The sequence below is a fragment of the Rhamphochromis longiceps genome, linkage group LG9, assembly GCF_057381845.1.
Source record: "Rhamphochromis longiceps isolate RC_006_pf linkage group LG9, R_longiceps_female_GT1.1, whole genome shotgun sequence".
Taxonomy (NCBI): Eukaryota; Metazoa; Chordata; class Actinopteri; order Cichliformes; family Cichlidae; genus Rhamphochromis; species Rhamphochromis longiceps.
In genome coordinates this window covers 22,736,713-22,756,494 of record NC_140565.1, presented here as the reverse complement: position 1 = coordinate 22,756,494, position 19,782 = coordinate 22,736,713, and the positions used below count along the sequence as shown (strand labels likewise).

The following is a 19,782-nucleotide window of genomic DNA, read 5'->3' as shown; positions in this document are numbered from 1 at the left end:
TACTGGACCCTGTTCAGGGAGGTCGCTGTGGTCAGCCCTCAGATCCTCTAGCCACTGAGCATTGCCGTTATGGGTTGCATCCTTCTCCCATATGCTCTTCCAGTATTGCTCCGTCTCCAGCCTTGGTGGTGCTGTTCTCTTATTGTTCCCTTGCCACTGAGAGTACACCTTTGCTGGTTCTGTGGAGAACAGCTGGTTTATTCTCCTGCCTTCTATCTCTCTGGTGTACCTCCTCAAGCGGCTGGCCAAGGCTGTGAGTCTTTGCTTGGCAGTTTCCAAGGCCTCAGGTATGGACAGCTTGCTGTATTTCTTAGGCACCTTATTTGTCGCACCTTGCTGCAACTCCGTTAGTTGGCTAACCTCCCTCCGTGCTACTTTGATCTTGCCCTCTAGCCTCCTTCTCCATGGAGGGTACTGCCCCTTGTCGCTGTGTATATATATATATATATATATATATATATATATATATATCTGGGAATCTCTCACAAACACCCTCCAGGTGACTTTCTGCCAATTTCAGTGCAGTGGGATAAATAGGAAGGAAACCCACTCTGTAGAGGGCTCAGGGCATAGCAACAGTAGCTATGTACCACACGGTGTCATGCGCCAATCAGGATTTAGCTACATTTGAACTGCAATCTGATGACAGGCGGTGTGTTGCTTGGTTACTGTCAAATTTGACCTCACCTGGGCAGGTCTCACGAGCCTAAAGTGTTAAACTCTTTTTAAATAACACATAAAGATGTTTTATTTTCCTTGATTTTGCCTTTTTGTTCATAAATATATGAAAATATTTTAAATCATGAACTTTAATTCCAAGCAAATCAAAGTGGGTTCCGGGCCATTACATATACATTATATGACTCTTGCAACAGCTTCACTTGTTTAGGAAAAAAAGAAAAGAAAAAAGAACGAACAGGATTTGAAAGTTCAGAACTCGCACACTTCTTAAGATGAAACAGTTTATTATTATTTCACTTGGAACATTCCTCGGTTAAGGTGAAGCAATCCAGGACTTTAGAACAGCGTGCGTGCGCATGATGAAAGTCTGGTGAAATTGCAGTCCCCGCAGCCATTTCAGCTTCATATTCCTGTGTTGCTGCTCAAAACTCTGTTGTTATTGTGCAGGGAGTAAAAGCGGGGGGAAATATTTACCGATGAATTATGCATCTCCATTACAGACGATCATTCCAGGATCACCTTGAAAGCGGAGAACAACCACAGCAACTCTGATTACATCAATGCCAGTCCAATTGTGAGTATTCTTTATTCATTATGGTTCTAGAGTTTGGCTAATATGTTTTCTCTGAAGCCCCCCCACCCCTTTTTTAGTATCAAGAGCACCTGTTGTGGTTGGATTTTACTCTGAGAGAAAAGTAGTGATTGATCCAAGCCCATTGATCTTTTTTTTAACTTTGTTCTCCATGCTGAGAACCTCAGTGGGTTTTTTGTGTCTTGCTGAACTGCCTTGCTACTTTTACTGCTTTCAAAATGGCTGCTCCCTGGAGATACCCATCTTTCTTTTTCTTTTTTTTCATTCACACTAAAAAGAATTATGCATTTTTTTTGACTAAGCAAAGGTATCCCATACAAATCCAGAAAGATCTGACTACTGGAGAGGGCTATGGTTATATGTTTTTTTTTTAAATATCTCTCCCCCAAAACATTGCCAGTCATGATTTCCCCCGAGGCTGCTGAAAAGGGATTCCATCAAAGGGAAACAGGAAACTATGCATTTCAAATACAGTGCCAAAATTTCCGAGGAGATAGATGAGGGAGGGGCGGGGTGCACGCAGCTGCGCTAAAAGCCTATTACTCTTCAGAAACAAACAATGGAGACTTTTAGGTGGTCTATTTATTTCTCCATATTCACTAATGGCATATTCATAGAGGTTTTTAGCTTATTTAAACAGCACTGAAGTGCAACGTCTTATAGAATAATGTCGCAATAACGTCGATCAATCAGAGGAAGAAGGTAGGGAAAGATTTTCGATTAAAAAAAGTTCTGCAAGACTGTTTTGGTGCGGCTTAAAGCAGAAATGCAGGCGGATGTTGAAGATGGGTGAAATACAGTAATGGCAGATGCAGTGGTGTGTGGATGAAAGGACAGTAATTACGCCACAAAAGGGACCCCTGGCTGAGCCCAGCAAAACTGTGATAATTATGTCTGTCAATGCGGCTTCTTCCTCCTCATTAGCTTCAGGGGCAGCGGCCTACGAGTAAATAATCTGTCGCTTCTTTCTGGGAATCCGGGGTCAGAGAGGCAAAGGGAAGGGGGCGATCTGAGCTCCCTGCGAAGCACCGGGTGACACGCAAACTCGGTGAAAAGCTCGGCTAATGGTTAATGGTTGACCACAAACGGTGCCAGCGCTCCCAGATGTACATCATCATTAGCGCGAGGAATGGTTTGAAGGAATGCGCAGCGGCAAGAAGTGGTCAAAGGCCGCTCGTCTTTGTCTCGTCTGGCCTTTTCTGGCTTTTCCCGATTTCCCGCCTGTTCTCGCTTTTGTTTTCAAACTCAGATGAGCTCGAGCTGGCAGTTAGCTTCTGAGCTCTCAATCTTATATTTTTTAAAAAAGGGATCAAGACACTACAGCGAGGTGTTGAAAGCTGAAGCTTCACGGTGAGCACATATTTGTGCGAGCTATTTTCGAACAAGCTATTTTACTTCAAACCAAAGAGCACTTCTTTGCATTTTTTGCTTTCTTTCGTTGGTTCTTTTTTTTTCTTACTGTAGTCTATCTTCTTGCCACAATGGCAGGGAGACTACAGCTGAAATGCAGGACTTTTCTTTCATGTTAGCGCTTTAGTATTCATGCAGGGATGTCAGCACACAGCTACAGCATGTCTGTGTCCTTGAGATTGGCTAAACGGAGTGCAGGAAATAGCTTTTGACATCACCCTTTTATTTCTGCGGGTGAGATTTGTTTTTTACTTTGTTTTGTTTCAACCAAACCATGTGAGGAATTTAAAAAAGAGACAAAAAGAAAGCGGACATGGCTAATTGACGTGTAACAGCAGGTAATGAATGCAGCTTTTCTTTCACCGATGAGTCCTTTTTATCAACATTTTTCAATTTCAGCCGGTCCGTGTGCGTGCGTTGGCGAGCATGTTCCGCTCCGAGCTTTGTTTCTGCTCCCCAGTGGTTGTTTTCTTACATATACAATGAAAACTGACACCTTGCCTGACATCTTATACAGATAAAAACTATAAATCATAAATAAACATCGACTGTGAATCCCGGGAGAATCTGCTGCGTTAAGCATTTCACTACTCCAAAAAACCAAAATCTCCAAAATAATCATTTACACAACGAATGATTTTCAACAGCTGGCGTCTGACAATGCTGCTTCTGTTGAGGTTGAGTTACATTTACGTCACTGCCTGGGAGTAGATTTAAATAAACAAAACAATTTAACGCATTTAATCCTCCGAAAAAGTACAAAAAATAGATTCCAAACTCTTAATAACAAAGAAGTTGATTTTTCTTAACAATTCAACTAAACTTGCGTGCTTGTTTTTTTTATCAGCTTTTCAAAGCATTAGGAATTAATCCTGTCGTTCAGGATATTAAGCATGAGAGAAGTGTCATGGTAGTATTAGAGCCATGGCGAAATCCTCCATAATTATTTTTCCTTTTAAGGGTGTGTGTCAAGGTCCATGAGCGAGACAAATGAGCTTAAGAAATTTGCAAAGATGTGAAATGAGAAAACTAGATCTTTAACATTTAAGGCCATGTCAAGTGTCCTTGACAATTTGTTCTTCAGCATAAAAAAGGGATTTCATAAAAAAATCAAAACGCCATTAAAGTCGACCCTGTCGCTTGCTGTCACCGTGATGTTCAGCTTGAAGGTGTCTCCCTCTCTCCCAGTTAGATTTAAGGGCGGTGCTGCAAAAAAAAGCACTCAGTTCCATTGGTGGATGTCAGTCAGTGGAAGATTAATTAAGCAATGACTCAATTATACCATCCATTCGCCCGCCTATCCAATTCAGGGGGGCAGGAGACGATCCCAGCAGGGTAGCTTGATGGGATACACCCTAAATTGGTCACCAGTCTGGGCTAACAGAGAGAAATAGGCCATTCATGCTCACATTTAAACCTTCAGCCAGCTAACCAAGAAGAGGTTCGAACCCAAAACTTTCTTACTTAAGGGAGGCAGTGCTGAGCACCAGCGTCAATTTTGAAAAACTCCTGCACTCTTTAGAAAGTCTGCAACATTTGATATTATTCTGCATGTGCAAAAAATACAGCACTGTTTGAGTCATCTATCGTTATGATGTCAAACATACATTAAGAATGCATTGTTGTGAATCTTTCCCTTCAAAATAAGTCACCATGTTCCCCACTGGTATGCCTGACACGAGAGGTTAACCATAGAAACTTAATTCAGTAAAATCTGATTGCTGATTTTATTTTCATTCAAATCTCAATCACATCCCTCAAACTGTGTCCATCACCCCACCTGGGCATTCAGCACCCTCGTGTTAGGAGACTCCAGGCGTTAAAGTCCACGGCAGTGTCGTGTTTCATGTAGAAACACAGCTAAGCATGAAAAAGAAAGAGCTCTGAAAGCAGTTCATCAAGTCTTTGAGGGCACAAAGATATTGTAAGAGTGAAAAATAACGACAGTGAATTGAAGTTATTTTGCAAATTTCAGGTTAGTTGGAAATAAGATTTTTTTACTAATCCCCTTGAGAAGCTACAGAATCTTTCTTCATAACATATATAGCTTTTAAAAAGAGAGGTTCAGTTATTTGCTCGCATAGAAAATCGTTGAATATGGGTTGTGTTCAACATTAGAGGTGCCTGTTGCCTAGCAGATAAAGAGGAAAGTTCAAGGTCCAAATCTATTTAAAAGAGTGATTTTTTAAAAGCATTTTTTAGCTACAAACCTATCCTTCAAATATGTGTTCAGCTTGTGTTAACATCCACATTTTTCCAACGAACAGCATGCAGTTACTTCCATGTCCCAGTTTCCTCTAATCACCCCCGTAAAAATACTCGCATCCTGAATACGACAGGGTTTGCAGGAGGAATGAAAGCCAAGTGTTTACATCAATAGATGCTGATCTCATTTCGTTTCTGCATCCAGATGGACGATTTCATGGAAGTCTTAACCAGACAATATGTTTTCATCCACCAGTCACCAACCACACACTACGTCACACTCTGTTCCCTCTCTCCCAGATGGACCATGACCCTCGCAACCCTACTTACATCGCGTCGCAGGGTCCCCTAGCTTCCACCGTGGCAGACTTCTGGCAGGTAAAACTCTATTAACTGTCCATCCTTCATCTTTTTATTTGTTTGTGTCTACAGCTGTGAGGGAAGAACCACAGCAGAGGTACTCAGTTTCTGTTAATAATTCAGAATCCTTAAGTTTATTTAGAAATCATAAAAGATGCTCCTTTGCTCTTTCCACTGGCACAATGCCAGAGCTCAATCTAGAACTGGTCCCACTCATTTTTACTATTAAAAGACCAGTGCTGGTGCCAAAAAGCTGGCTACGTGAGGGTCTGCCACAAGAAATCCAACAATAATTGGCATATTCAGCTCGCAGATTCTGTAAACCACGGGTCTCAGACCTGCAGAAATGTGTGCAGAATTGGCACCACGTTGGTGCAAAAGAGGTCGTTGTATTCCCGTTTTTCCTTGGATTTGCCAGATTTCTATCTGTATCCAAGTGATCCAAGTGTGATCCCTAATTTGATGTCTTTTTAATGGTGTCACTTTGCCCCAAATGTAAGCAAGCAAAGGTGAGAAAACTCTTGAAATTGTAGCCCATAGTCACTTCTCACCCCACTCAGTCTGCGGAAACAAACTTTACACACTGAAAAGAGTGATAGGAGCCGTGGCTCCAGCACAGCATAATCATCCCTCAAACAGAGGTAAGATGAAGGGTAATTGTATATTTTTAGGAAAAATGCATGCTTACATTCAAATGTAATGTTATTTCATGAGAGGCACAAACTTGGTAGAGAAGTAATGGTGCTGCTGCTGCTCCTACTCATCAATCAAAAAGTGTCAGCAGCTGAATATGTACACAAGACCTGAAGCTTTTTAGTTTTATATAAGGATCTAGTTGTACACGCCTCAGGAGACCTAATGTTATTTAAAATAATCCTGATATTTGCTCATATTAGTGGGGCTTTTCCCCCTCAAGCCTATTTTGCATTCTTTTCCATGTCCATAAATGTCAGCGGGACCTGTAATCAATCAGCAGATCTAGGCTATTGTAAAACGTGTCAACTTGTGCGGAAGTGTGCCTTAAATGATGCATGGTTGCCAAATGGCAGTCTTATGTGTTAATAGGACAGCACTGTTGTAATTAGTGGGCCCATCACCTCCATATGGTGAAGTAACTCCAGCTAGCCGTGACCAGGATGTAAAAGTGTGGCGCATAAATCCTGACAGACCAGCTGGCCCTGCACTCTGCACTCTGCATCTTGTACTGAGCGGATACTCATTTTGAATCATTATGATAGTGCTGACTTTGTGTTTGCACAGACGTTGGAGGCTGCTCGCGATTTGTGCGGTGGGTGGAGAAGCCAAGCTTAGCATGGTCTGGTGCTGTACACCAAACAGAGAATATTTACTTGTTGTAAAATGACTTCTTAAACCTCCCCACAAAACGTAGACGCATACACGCTTTGCCCTCATGTGGTGTTTAAACTAATTAAAAAGGAAAAACTCAAAGGCTTTTATCTGAAAATTGTACATTAATTGCCACATCAGCTGAAATAGGAATAAAATGTGCCTCAAATGAATAAGGCGTTAATTATAATTTCGTTTTTTTTCTCATATGCCTGCTAGTTTGTTTGTTTGCTTGTTTTTTTTCCCGTACAGGTGAATAAATCCATTTCCATTATCTAATGCTACTTAACCATTAACTCATCTTTAAATCTTTCCCAATTAAGCAAAAATAATAGAAAATTAGCCACACGTAGACACGCTGAACATCAGCTCTGTGTCTGGGAATGCTTAGCAGCCATTCATTATTCAGTATGGTTAACCTTGGATTGTGGCATGAGGGAAAAACACACTCTTTACCCCATTAAAAGTAAACAAACAGGGGTAACACTGGCAACTCTCATGCAAATGGACCGTGCAGGAGTGCAAATCTTTTGCTGTGTCCTATCTAATCCACACCGGCCCCAGGCAGTGCTCTGAAAGGCAGCTCTGCTCTAATCCTCCACTCCTCATTCCTCCATCCCTTCATCCGTTGCCCCTCCATCTATCTCCACCTCCCTGGCTATTACCTTAGCTCTGCTGGGCCTTCCTCCCCTCCTTCTCAGAATGCAAAAAAAAAAAAAAGAAGCCATGCATGAGTTCACAGAGGCACAACTCAGGTCATTTTCAGTTTGTTTTTTGTCTATGCAAATCAAGTGTAGCTGGTGTATGTCTCTTTTGGAGCCTGTAAATTGCTAATCCCATTACAAAAACAAAAAAAGGAAGATAGGAGGTGGAAAATATGAATACTACCATCAAATATTTGCTAAATTGTACAAGACTAAATGGATAATAACCCCCCCCCCCCCCCCCCCACACACACACACACACACACACACACACACACACACACACACACACACATTATCACCTTGCCTAATCTCATCACATCCTGGCACAGTTGGCACAGTTGGCGTGTAATGTGTCCACTGGGCTGGATCACAGAAGCTTGTGATTAGTGTATAGTCAAGGCCATTGTGTTTTTATAGCAATCATAAAACCCACGTTTCCTCCTCATTTTCCTAATGGCTGCCGTGGGCCTGTTTTTTTTTTTTTTTTTTCCCAAGGACACATTAGGTTGTGATAAGATGAAATGGAGCATCAGAGCAGTAGATGTTGTGATCTCGCTCAGACGACTGAGAGCGTGAGAGAGAGGGCGACACATGACGCGCCCTCCTGCTGCTCGAGCCCAACATTTATCATTTGTCACACACGGAGAGGTGACATTTATTCATACTTCCTGGATGAAGATTAAGAAATCAATTTCTCTGTAATACAACGCTGCCGTGTATCAGTAACGCTCGACGCGCTGCTCTCGGCGCTGCTCTCGGCGCTGCTCTCGGCGCTGCGGGTTAGGACCACTGGAACGTTGCATATGAAAGGGTTTGTCATCTCAGGGTGTGACTGATGGGTGTCTCTTTTCTGGCGTGTAGATGGTGTGGGAGAGCGGCTGCGTCGTCATCGTCATGCTGACCCCGCTGTCGGAGAATGGAGTGAAGCAGTGCCACCACTACTGGCCCGACGAGGGATCCGACGTCTACCACATATACGAGGTGATTGAGAAAGCGGTTAAACAGAAAGGTCACGAAAGACATGTTTTCCCACTTCAGCTGGTGTCTAACCACGCAGTTAGGTTTGGATTTTACGTGCTGAAATTTGTGTGAAGAGTAGCAATCAAAAAAGGGCGAAAAAGAGCAAGCTATGGGGGTAAATCTCCAAAAGTAAAGAGAAGCATTAAAAAATAAGACAAATCTATTCATACTATTCTTAAAACTCCATGCTAAGCGGTAGCATTTATAAACTGTGGTAGCAGTATGAGAGCCTGTCCCTCCAGGATCTTAGACTTAAAATCATAAAGGGTTATAAAACATAATAATCTCTTATTTTATCATAATAATACCGACAATAACAACGCCCCAGTTCAATCAAAATGGCCAAATTATTCCCACGTGCTTTGGTGTCTTAGTCACATCTCATTTCACCACAAAATGTTTCTAATTTAATAGCAGGAAGCACACAAAACTGTGATTCCTGTATTATTTTCTATTAGGGAAATTCTGGGATGACACCAATACTGATGTTTCACAGTCACAACCCCGCCTTCATCAATCGTTACACCATCTTTGAATATTTAGCCTGGGTGGAAGCGATGTGATGCAATAGATGACAAATCGCCCACTGACACCAAAACCATCCCATTTGCTGACAGGCTGAGGTCATTATTATGTCTGTGAGTTACACCGGTGCACCTCTAATTTCTTTAAAAAGTGAATGAAAACTGAAATATTTGGCATAAAACAAACCCTGACATTTCTATAAGAAGGTGTCCATGTTCCTCATTTCCTTCCTTAACCTGATTTTCTGTTTGTCTGCGTTTAGGTGAATTTGGTGTCTGAGCACATCTGGTGTGAGGACTTCCTGGTACGGAGCTTCTACCTGAAGAACCTGCAGACTAACGAGACCCGCACCGTCACTCAGTTCCACTTCCTGTCCTGGATGGACCGTGGGATCCCCAGCTCAGCCAGGACCCTCTTAGACTTCCGCAGGTAGAGTGGAGATCCAGCCGGTTGGTCCTCAAACAAACACTGCAGCTCAGCAGATTTTCAGACAGATTTCCACCTTTTTTTTTCTAAGCAGCCTTTGTCCCGAGCTTGTTCTTAATCACCCTCCCTTATATTCTGTATTCTGTCAGCGCCTCTCTGGTCCCTCTCCCTTTTGCCCCACTGCCTTTTGGTGTCCTAGAGAATGGCTGTTCTAATAAGGACTGTGTTTCTGTACTATCCCTTTCATCTTGGGCCTATTTCCCTCACCTCCCTCCAGCACATGTGATGCAGCAAATTAACAGCCCCGCACTGCCTGGCTTGGCTTGGGAAGAAAAGAAAGAAAGAAAGAAAAAAAAAAACACCACCTAATTCAAACACCCAATTAAACGAGAGCTGTCTCACTAAAAACATGGGAGAGGGGGAAAGCTAGTGACTGAATAACCTTACTATGTTTTCCATATAATATGTTCTGGCAGAAAAGCGGCAGTAGCACCTCTGGGAATACCCAGGAGGGATAGGAAAAGCCCTCCACGCAAGAATAGATGCATCTGATTTGTAGATGGAAGCCTGTCCCTCTGGTTTGTTATGCAGATGAAAGAAAAAGAGGAGCTGTAGTTTTATCGTGTCATCCTCTCTCGACAGAGTTGCTGCCATTCTTCCAAATTAATCTGCTTGCAGTCAGCTACGTTTAAGACACTACTGTAATGGTTTCTCTTGTGTTTTGATTACATATACACTGTTTGCCCTGCTGTTGAGATCTCCCTCACGCTTAAATTGCCGTGAACTCCGATAATGCTGCTGAAGGTTATTGGGAATCTAGAGCTCTCTGGCGATTCAGAGGTCTCAGATCCGCACGATGCACTCAACACTCACGGTTTTGTGGTTTTGGCCAACTCTGTATTTTGCGGTTGCCAGTGTCATTTTTGTGATGTTGCAGCTAGTAATATGAGCCCAGTTGCATAGTCACAAAAGTGATCATTGGAAACTGTGTCTCCTCAGCCAGGCCTGTGCACAAACTGTCTTTCTCTCACTCCACTCTAAGTCTCCCTCCTCCACCTCCTCCTCCTCCTCCTACTCTGCCTCACACTGTTCCTTCCTCTGGCTTGCATGGGAACTCCAACCGTCTCTGTATGCTGTTACACTGAAGGCGTGTTCTGATTTAGTCATGCTTCCGATATAAAACAAGATTATTAAAATGTATGCATTAGTATGCAATGTGATTTCACATAAAAGTGCAAAGAAAAAAAGCATCAAAAAGAAAACACTTCTACTCCCAAATAAGCATCGAATTATATTGCAAAGAGTTCTATCATGTCCAGTTTTTTAGCACATGTATTTTAATAAACTTTAAGTCACCAAGTATGGAGGACCAAATATGGTAAAACAAACAAAATATGCCATTAAATGCACCAAAATAAACCTATAAGATTTTTACTTTTCTTGGGCATTTTTTTTTTACCTTTGTATTAATATCCATATTTATTCACATATTTGTGTTATTTTATGTATTTTATTAAATATTTTGTTTTTTGATAAATTTTGACTTATTCTCAGATATTAACTCGTTGATAATCTTCATCAGATTTCCATAAATCACTGTTTTGGCAAAGAGGGCATCAGAAATAATGAATATTTATTTATTTATTTATTTTAATTTTATTTTTTATTTTTTTTTGGGGGGGGGGGGGGGGGGCTGTAATTTTGGCTGCTTTGGTCCTCTATAATTGGAACCTTCACAGATAAACAGCACAGATCACAATGATGTTACGTCAAACACACCTGTGCTTTTCAATACTGGTAAACATGTTAAGTGCTATTAAGAATTTTGGTCACAAATACAGCATTCAGATGGCAAAACTACAAAAATATAGCACAAGCTATCAATATTTCTATTCATGCAAAACATTATACTTACTATATGTAACATATTAGTGCACGCAAGCTTAGATCAGCTATAGATACCATGAGATACTTCTCATTTTGTCACCGAAAGGTGGGAAACAAGAGGAAATGGAAAGACGCGGAAGCTCTCGGTGTAGTCAGTTTCCATGGCAACGGCGGGGTGTGAAAAGGCTCGTTGGCCTTCGCCGTGCCTGTGGTGTATAACATTCGTAATTGGCTCGGGTTAATGCGTCGGCGGTCGGCAAATCACAACATCGCACCACCACATCCATCACCCACATGTCACAATAACGCCGCCTGAAATGATGCTCAATTTATTTACGAGGGTGCGACACAGATTTCTCTCTCTCTGCGCTCAAATTAACGGGATTGATTGACATGAGGGAGCGTCTTTCGTGGTTGTGTTTGGCCCTTTGATTATTGCCGTCATTAATTTCGTCCAGGCCACAGCGCCCCAAGTCCCTCACGAGTCACATTTGTTTTGATTATTATTGTTATTATTCAAGAAAAAGAAATAAATAAAAGAATTGTTTCCTGAATCGATGTAGCAGCCTGTGCACTTAAGACAGCCAAGCTTGCAATGACAATAACTTTTCTCTCTTTTTTTTTTATTTCAGAAAGGTTAACAAGTGCTACAGAGGTCGATCTTGCCCGATAATTGTCCACTGCAGGCAAGTATAACCGTTTGAACCCTGTGACAGCGGCTGACCCTGCTGCTTTGGGACAGAGAGTGTTTGTCGTGGCCTATGTGTTGGAGGAGAGAGGCTGTTTACTTAAACCCGCTCAGTCCATTCACTCTGTCTGGTTCCACCGGAGCTGCTGTTTATTCCGCTCACTGTGTTCTTATGTAAATAACATGGCACAGCCGAATACACTCCCATTTCCCATTTGGTTGAGTTAGTTAACTGGCCTTGATTGGTTCGTATTAAACACCAGGTATCTGTCTGGTCACTTTTAATAGTCACATCCTGTTAAGTCATGTGTGGGGCCAGTAAGCCTGCTCTCCCTCTGAAGGAGCTGTATGGACTGAGTGTCTAGCAGTGGATTAATGAAGCTGTGGCGCTCGGGCCGCTCTCCTGTTTTATTGGCTTTGCCTTTATTAGAGCGATGTCCACGCCTTGTTTGCAATTAACATGCAGAGCCGCTGAATGGCCGGTGGGCACAAAGGAAGCCTTTTCATGGGGCTATCTCTGGAGTAATGGAAAAGCAAGGCTCTCCAAAAAGCTGTTCTCGAACTGCCCCTGGCCTCTCAACCTCTCCTCTGCTCCTGAGGTGCATGCATTTAAAAGCCTTTGTCCCCAGTGTGCCTTAGAAAACCCAATCCCCTCTCTCCAATTGCCATGCAGCTCTCAAGACCACATGTACGCTTGTGTGCAAAGGTTTAACATAATCACATTCATTGCATCATCAAATATTCAGATCTGCTCAGGTATTTTCGCAGGAATGTTAAGTGTGATTATTGATTTTTGCCTTTTAGATTTTTATCCACCACGTGACGCGCGAACGGAGAAACGCACGTCTGTGTGCTCGGGCTAATTTGTGCTTAAACATACTCGACAGTCTTTGCGCAGATGCAGATGTAAATGAGCAATTTGTTTCCTTATAAGAAAAACACTCTGAGATTAAAGCATCTCACTCTGCCGCCTTAATGATCTCTCTCTCTCTCTCTCTCTGTGACTCTCTGCAGTGATGGAGCTGGCAGGAGTGGGACTTACATTCTGATTGACATGGTCCTCAATAGGATGGCTAAAGGTAACGATCAATGGCTTCCCTTTCACTCTTTCTGCTTGAAGTGTTGCCCCGGCAACACTAAAGCCTCTCATTTTCCACAGAGGGTCTTGGGGATGCATTAGAGGGTGACTTTTTCTGAGGCCTGGAAAGGCAGCGAAGACCGAAGCCGTGGAGAGGAGTGGAGAGAGCAGAACAAAGAGAAAACAGAGAAAAGGGAAATGAGAAAGGAACCCACATTAGTAATTATCTATTTAAGCTACCTCCACGCCACGCTGACCTGCTTCAGCAGCTGCGACATGAATTTAGATAGCACATGCATGGAAATAAAATGTTTAAAGGCAAAATACATTTTAAATCAGAATCTGCAATTTGCTCCAGTGGTTTGAATCAATATTTAATATTTAATGGCAGCATTGTGCTTATTGAATTTGATTTGATTTATTCTTAGCGGTCTGCGGCTTTCGCTCTAATTTCACTCTGAGAATTGTTGACATTTGTTCCCGCTTGATACCGATGTGAACCACAAACTGTGAACATCATCAGTGTCAGTCATTTGGACTTCAGGCTGTGTTTGTTGTCTCTAATATAATCACAAATTTTAGTACTTTATATTAAAAACGGCCAAAAAAAACCAACAGGAAAATGACCCTTGTGGTGTGGATGTGTCATTACATGTAAAACAGGAAGAGTCTGAGGATGGATTTGTTTTTTTAATCTCGCTGTGACAAAGAAAACTTTAGTTTTTAGTTGAATCTTTACGCCAGCATAAGAAGAGTCGACCAGAGAGTGTTCATGAATAAAAAAAATGCTCAGTTAGCTTTGTCTATTGAGTTCTTTTGAGACATAAACATCTATTGTTGTGCACCTTAAGCCCCCCCCCCGTAGGTTAGCCTGCCCTTTATCCTTTGACCTCTGCCCTCGCCGCCTGCTCGCCCTCCCCCTGCAATCCAGCTCCATTAGAGCAGGTTAGGCGGACGCAGACCTTCCCCTCACGTCTCTGGAAAACAGCACTATGTTCATGTAGTTCGGTGATGAATTCGCTGTTGTCCGTGCTGATGAAAGGTGCCACTCGGTCTCTTTTAACCCTTTCTTTTCTGCTCTTGAACCAGATATATAAAATATACATAATCTCGCTCTCCAAAGCTTTTTTTTTTCTCTGAGAGCCTCTCTCCAGCCTAACTTTGGAATTCAGCCCATCTAAGACATGAAAGTCTTGTCAAAGCACTGGAGCACTTTGAGTACTAAGTCCAGCCGCATTAAATCCCGCTTTTTCTGTCTCTTTCTCGCTCACCCACACGCATACATACATTCACGCTCTTGCTCCATCTCCTTTGCTTCCTTTCTTTGCCTCACTTTGAAAACCATCTTGAGAGTTCAGGGGCTCTCTCCCTTTTTCTCTCTTCGGGTTTTGCTCTCTACATCTCTCTATGTCAGTTTCTCAAATGAGCTCTGGCATGCTGCTCGCAATCCATAAATCTGAAAGTGGAATAAGATTTCCAGATTAACTTCACAGACTCGTGAAGCCAAAACAGGCTCAACAGCAGCTGATCCCTGCTGAAGGCAGGCAACTGTTGCATGGGTTAATCATCAGAATGACTGCTGCAGATCTGCTATAAATCATTGTAATTAATTTGCTGATATGTGCACGTGCACACTCTTGGATATTAGTGGACTGCCTACATGGACATCATCTAAACCGGTTTTTGAACACGACTCTCACATGGAAGCCAGTGTGTGGTGTGTTTGAATGCATTATTGCACCAGGGCCCAAAAATATCCTCTTGCATATTTTATCGAGAAACAGTCAGTGGCTCTTGTCCAAGTCTTTCAAGGGATGAATGTAATAATTTTCAATTGCTGCGCTCTTCCAAAGGGAGCCCAGTATAAAGAGAGATTGACAGATGTGAGCTGGATTACTCCACTGCTTTGAACTCAGTCCAATTTTCGGTCTGTTGCAGGTGCTAAAGAGATTGATATTGCCGCTACCCTGGAGCACTTGAGAGACCAGAGAGCTGGCATGGTCCAGACAAAGGTAAGGTCCCCGGCTTTGAGTTAGAGAAGTGTGTGTGTGGGGGAGGGGGGGCAGAGAGAAAGGAGAGCGGGAGGAGGGTTTGCAGCCATTCAACACCAAGGATTGTCTGCTTCACGTGCACATGGGATCATTTCTGGGGAAACGATGGGGTAACTGATAACCGCGTCAGGATTAGAACAACAGTCCACATTTCATGAGCTGCAAAAATAAAAGGATGGCCAAGATGTCTCACGGAAATATTTTTCAAACTGCAGCATCGTAAGATTCATGACTTGAGCATGTAACATCTCAAATGTCAAAAGAAATGTCCATCAGAAAGTGTGACGAAGTCCAAAACCAGAACATGGAGAATATACAACCAAATTAAATAGACATGAGAAGATATTGAGTCAGTTTTTAGGAGGAATCAGCTGATATTGCAAAAAAAATGGCAACAAAGTAATCAAAAATGTTCTCTTAGATTCTCTTCGTCTCATACAGCATCTGTCTGTCTAGTCCAAACAGTTCCTAACACAGCGGGTCGTTCACCTCTCACTATTATGTGGAGCAGTTTAGGGTGTGAACAAAGCGTTTCCTCTTATCCACTAATGCAAATAATAGGGAGGAAGGGTCTTTTGTTTCTCTCTTGTAATTGGAAAGGAATAATAATAATAAAAATAATAAAGGCGAACCTCCACGCAGAGCCGGGTGATAATATTTATGGACTCCGGTGCTATGCTAACAGACTCGAGTGTTCCTCGATGGTTCATTAATGCTGCTTTTACGGCCCTGCTCTGCTCAGCGCAGGAAAGCTTTCCGGGCACTCTCTGCTTTTTCTTTTCTTCAAAAGAGTCTAAGTGAAATTATATCAGACTATTGTTGATTCCACTTTGTGGCTTCATACTGGGTCTACACAGAAATTACATTGTAATGAGGTATGAAATTCACAGTTAGGTTTCGACGATTGAGCAACCAGTCGTGTTCTTTTTTGTTTTTCCCTCCTCTTCGTGATGCTGCCGTTTTATTTTTGGACAAAGCTCACAAAAGGGGCATTAATTTCTCCCCTTACTCTGGTTACTAATTTTTGACAGACATCAACACGCAGTAATTACAACATGTGTGACCGTTTTGTTTTTTTCCCCTTCCTCACTAACATCCGTTTGTGATCTGTCGAGCAGAGATTGATCTCCCCCCAGTGGCGTAAAGGTGAACAGCGTGCACAAACCCTCATATTTAGAAGTATCTTAGTTTTTTTCTCTTCCAATGCACAAAACTTTAAACCTAACTTGGGAATAGATGTGGGCACCTGTAACTGCGATGGAGATAAACATGGATGTGCTTACATATTTTCTGGCCCCATCACAACTTCAGAAGACACATAAAAATAGAAAACATCAGCACTCCAGATAATCTCCACTGCAAAGCGAGAGGCACGGTCACCAGTGACTCCTCTGTATTGATTTAGCCTATCCTCAGGCCAGACTATGGCAGCCTGTGTGTTGACACATCTAAAGGCTGTTCCCTCCAAACTCCTACGTACCTTTTCTCTGTGAGAGGACCCCGTGGCCCCTCAGCCTGGAGAGAGGAGAGGAATATAAAAACACCAGGTCCATGGGGCAAACATCAATCGGCCTCTTTTGCGCTCCTCGGGGAAAACTATGAGTCGGTTTCACAAACAAATGCACACTCAAACGCGCGCGCGCACATACACACAGGCAAGCAGAGAAAGCTGAGAGACAGCTTGACTCAAAAGCTCCATTTTAAGACACACCTGGCTGGATCGATGCTGTTCCCGGCTGCTCACACACTTTAAGTTGAAAGCTCGGAGAGAGGCTCACCTTCACCTCTAGACTGTGGCCAAGCACATCAGGGGCAGGGTCGGGAGCTGCCAGTCATTCTGAAATGCCATTCCACTTGGTCACACAGTAAAACTTTTATCCTTCCTTTTCCTTCCCTGCGTCCTTTCCTCCTCCCCCTCCTCCTCATCCTCCTTCCCCCTCCTCCTCCTCAGGAGCAGTTTGAGTTCGCGCTGACAGCCGTGGCAGAAGAGGTGAACGCCATCCTGAAAGCACTTCCTCAGTGAAGGCATCGCAACCCACTCCCCCCACCACCTCACACCCAACACACACACACACACACATATGCTTTCCTCTCGCTCGCTGAGCACCGGTTTCCTCTGCCCACTCAAGACTGACATCTCTCTCTGGCCTGCCTTCTCCTCGCTCTGTTTCTCCCTCTTCTCCCTCTGCCTCCTCTTCACCTCTATATATACTGTATACTTATGAATGTCGTGCCAGATATCTCAGCTGGATCCATATACACAAAATTTCCCTCAGCGTACGGCCGCTGATCCGCGGTCAGTCGGTGCTGTCCGATCAGCGGCTGCGCTGGGAGATTTTTTTTGTCAGTATGAACCCCGGTCCTCTTTAACTGTGACGTTGTTTTTTTGAACATACCATCCTAGTGCCACTGACGAGATGTTTACGTGATGTCAAGTGAAGATTTTTGTTCCAAAATGAGCAAAAAAAAAAGAAAAAAACTGATGCAAAAAGCTTAGAAAATGATCTCCGGCACAATTAAAACATGCTACGGTAAGGCTGCAACTAACAGTTATTTTCCCAGTTAATCGTTCAGTTTAGGAAATGTTGATAAAAAAAAGAAAATGTATTTTTTTAATATGACTAACAGTCTGAAATCTTGAGATATAAACCATTGTTTTATCAGAGAAAGGTTTTATTGGCATTTCTTTTCTTCTTCTTTTTTTTGCTTTCTCCCCCAACTAATCACTGCAGCTCTAAACTATAGTGCTATGTAAACTAAATGAACTTCCTGCCTGTAAAACCCGTATTATTGTACAGATTATACCCTCTAAATGAATCGATGTAGCTCCTCACACGTTTCTCCTCTGTGATCTGAATCAGCTACTACATCGTGTGTACAGACGTTGAAGCGTGTGCGTTGTTGTACTTTGGGTCGAGACATCTCACTGTCGTTCTAAACCGCAGGTTATCCGACTCCGAGCCCCCCACACGTCATGATTGTTGTGAAACACATCAGCTGTTCTCTTATTCCTCATTGTATTGTTTTTACATCGGACGCCACCAACTGTTTGTTGCATAAACATCTCTGTTAACAGTAAATGTGAAATATACTAACTGAGATAGTTATTGCTTCTATTTAGAAATACTGTCATGCTGTATGGATAGTAATAATATATTTAAGAAGACCTTATATTGGGATTGTTGCTAAATTTCTTTGTCCCTCCATCACTGGTATGGTATATTGTGACATTTTGTGCAACATGAGCGATTAATCCCTCCATGTATAGACCACGAATGACTTTATGAAAACTTACATAGTGCTATTGAAGATGTATACCGAGAGCCTCAATGAGAACTATATATTTTGTGTGAGAAGTAATATTCAGATTGATAATAAATCCGAACGGACCATACCGCTCTGCCGCCTCGTGTGTGATGTTACGTCTGCTACACTCGCGCACGCACAAACGGCAGCGAGAAGGCCGCCCTCACAGCCAGAGTCACTTGATTGAATGGCGGCCTTGGTAAAGTCACAGAGAAAAAGCTATACGGTGCTCCCCGAGGGTTTGTATCTGGGAGAGAGTCGCAGGTTTGTACAGATGAAATGTTTGGTTCACCAGCTCTGTCAGCGGAGAAAGTGGCTGGGATTTGAAATGAAATCAGTCATGTATTTCACCCACGGAGGTCCTCCTGCAATATTACAGAGAGGAGAAAGTTCAGTCAGTCAGAGTCCACCTCAATCAGTGTTTACTGGAGGATGCCACGTTCAGCTAATTGACAACAGACAGCCTCTTTTCTTATTTTTGTGTGTTTTGTCTGCAGTTTCTCTTGTTGCAGGGGTTTGTCTGTCTGCTGTTAGAAATGGGAGGTGGAGTACAATCTGTTATTAGACCATAATCGCTGCAAACAGCTGCACCTGCAAACAATGGCTGATAAAACTGTCTCAAAGAGTCTTTTGTGAAGACAAATTTGCTCCTAATATACGACAGTCACACAATCGTAAGTGTGCCTTTCGGGGTATTTTCAATCATTTGTGTTTTCTTTCTTATATTAACGCAAATTGGTGACACGCTAAATCTTTAAGGGAGCCCTTCAAGAATCATTTGATGCCAAACTAAAGGACACAGACTGGATTAAAAATCTTTAAAATCTCCACTTACTTGGTTCTCAGAAGCTTTTGGCCACATCTCCCAGAGATCCCCAGTCAATTGATACACACCAAAGAGCTAACTTTATCCATTATTGTGTAGCTTAAGTACATGTGATTACAAATGATTGTTTACTGCATTTGAATTCATCTTGAATTTTGACAATAAACAGTGATACAGGGACAATAATACAAGTGTGTTTAAAGAGGCAGCAACAGTGTTATGTTACAAGTCACAGAGAGTGTGATACGTAGTACACATGAGTAGCATGTATACCTCATGAGTCTTTAATTAAATAATAGTAATATAAGATAAAAGTCTTTCTTTCTAAAAAGGCAATGTTGACTAGGGGTGACTATGATTGGTTTCATAGTTTAAAAAATGCTTTATGGATCAATTTTAACTAAACCCCAACTCTCATTTGATTGGTTGCCCCTCTCAAAGGATTTAGCTGATACTGGTCTATCAGAGGTCTGATTAATATGATTTTTATCAAGCTAAGGTTGCCTAATACGTCCCCATAGAAAACCTTTTTAACACAGGCCCTCTGATCACCCATCATGACAAACATTTGAGCTGTTCTATCATTTCAGTGCAGCTGCCCAATGATGAACACTTGAGGAAGGTTAACTGCCACTCGCTGGTTAGTTAGCAAGTGTTAGCAAGTGTAGATAAA

General features: G+C 42.4%; 1 protein-coding gene across 1 annotated transcript in view; it reads left to right on the top strand.

The window, feature by feature from the left end:
* ptprn2 (protein tyrosine phosphatase receptor type N2) overlaps window positions 1–18,371 on the top strand; it is a 165,360-nt gene extending 146,989 nt beyond the window's left edge. The window contains exons 15-22 of the mRNA XM_085418892.1: window positions 1,182–1,255; window positions 5,189–5,266; window positions 8,164–8,283; window positions 9,110–9,276; window positions 11,793–11,846; window positions 12,863–12,927; window positions 14,865–14,938; window positions 16,929–18,371. Of these exons, the coding sequence (XP_085275018.1) occupies window positions 1,182–1,255; window positions 5,189–5,266; window positions 8,164–8,283; window positions 9,110–9,276; window positions 11,793–11,846; window positions 12,863–12,927; window positions 14,865–14,938; window positions 16,929–17,000 (704 nt within the window). The 3' untranslated portion in view covers window positions 17,001–18,371. The remainder of the gene's footprint in view (window positions 1–1,181; window positions 1,256–5,188; window positions 5,267–8,163; window positions 8,284–9,109; window positions 9,277–11,792; window positions 11,847–12,862; window positions 12,928–14,864; window positions 14,939–16,928) is intronic.
* The last annotated feature ends 1,411 nt before the right edge of the window (window positions 18,372–19,782 follow it).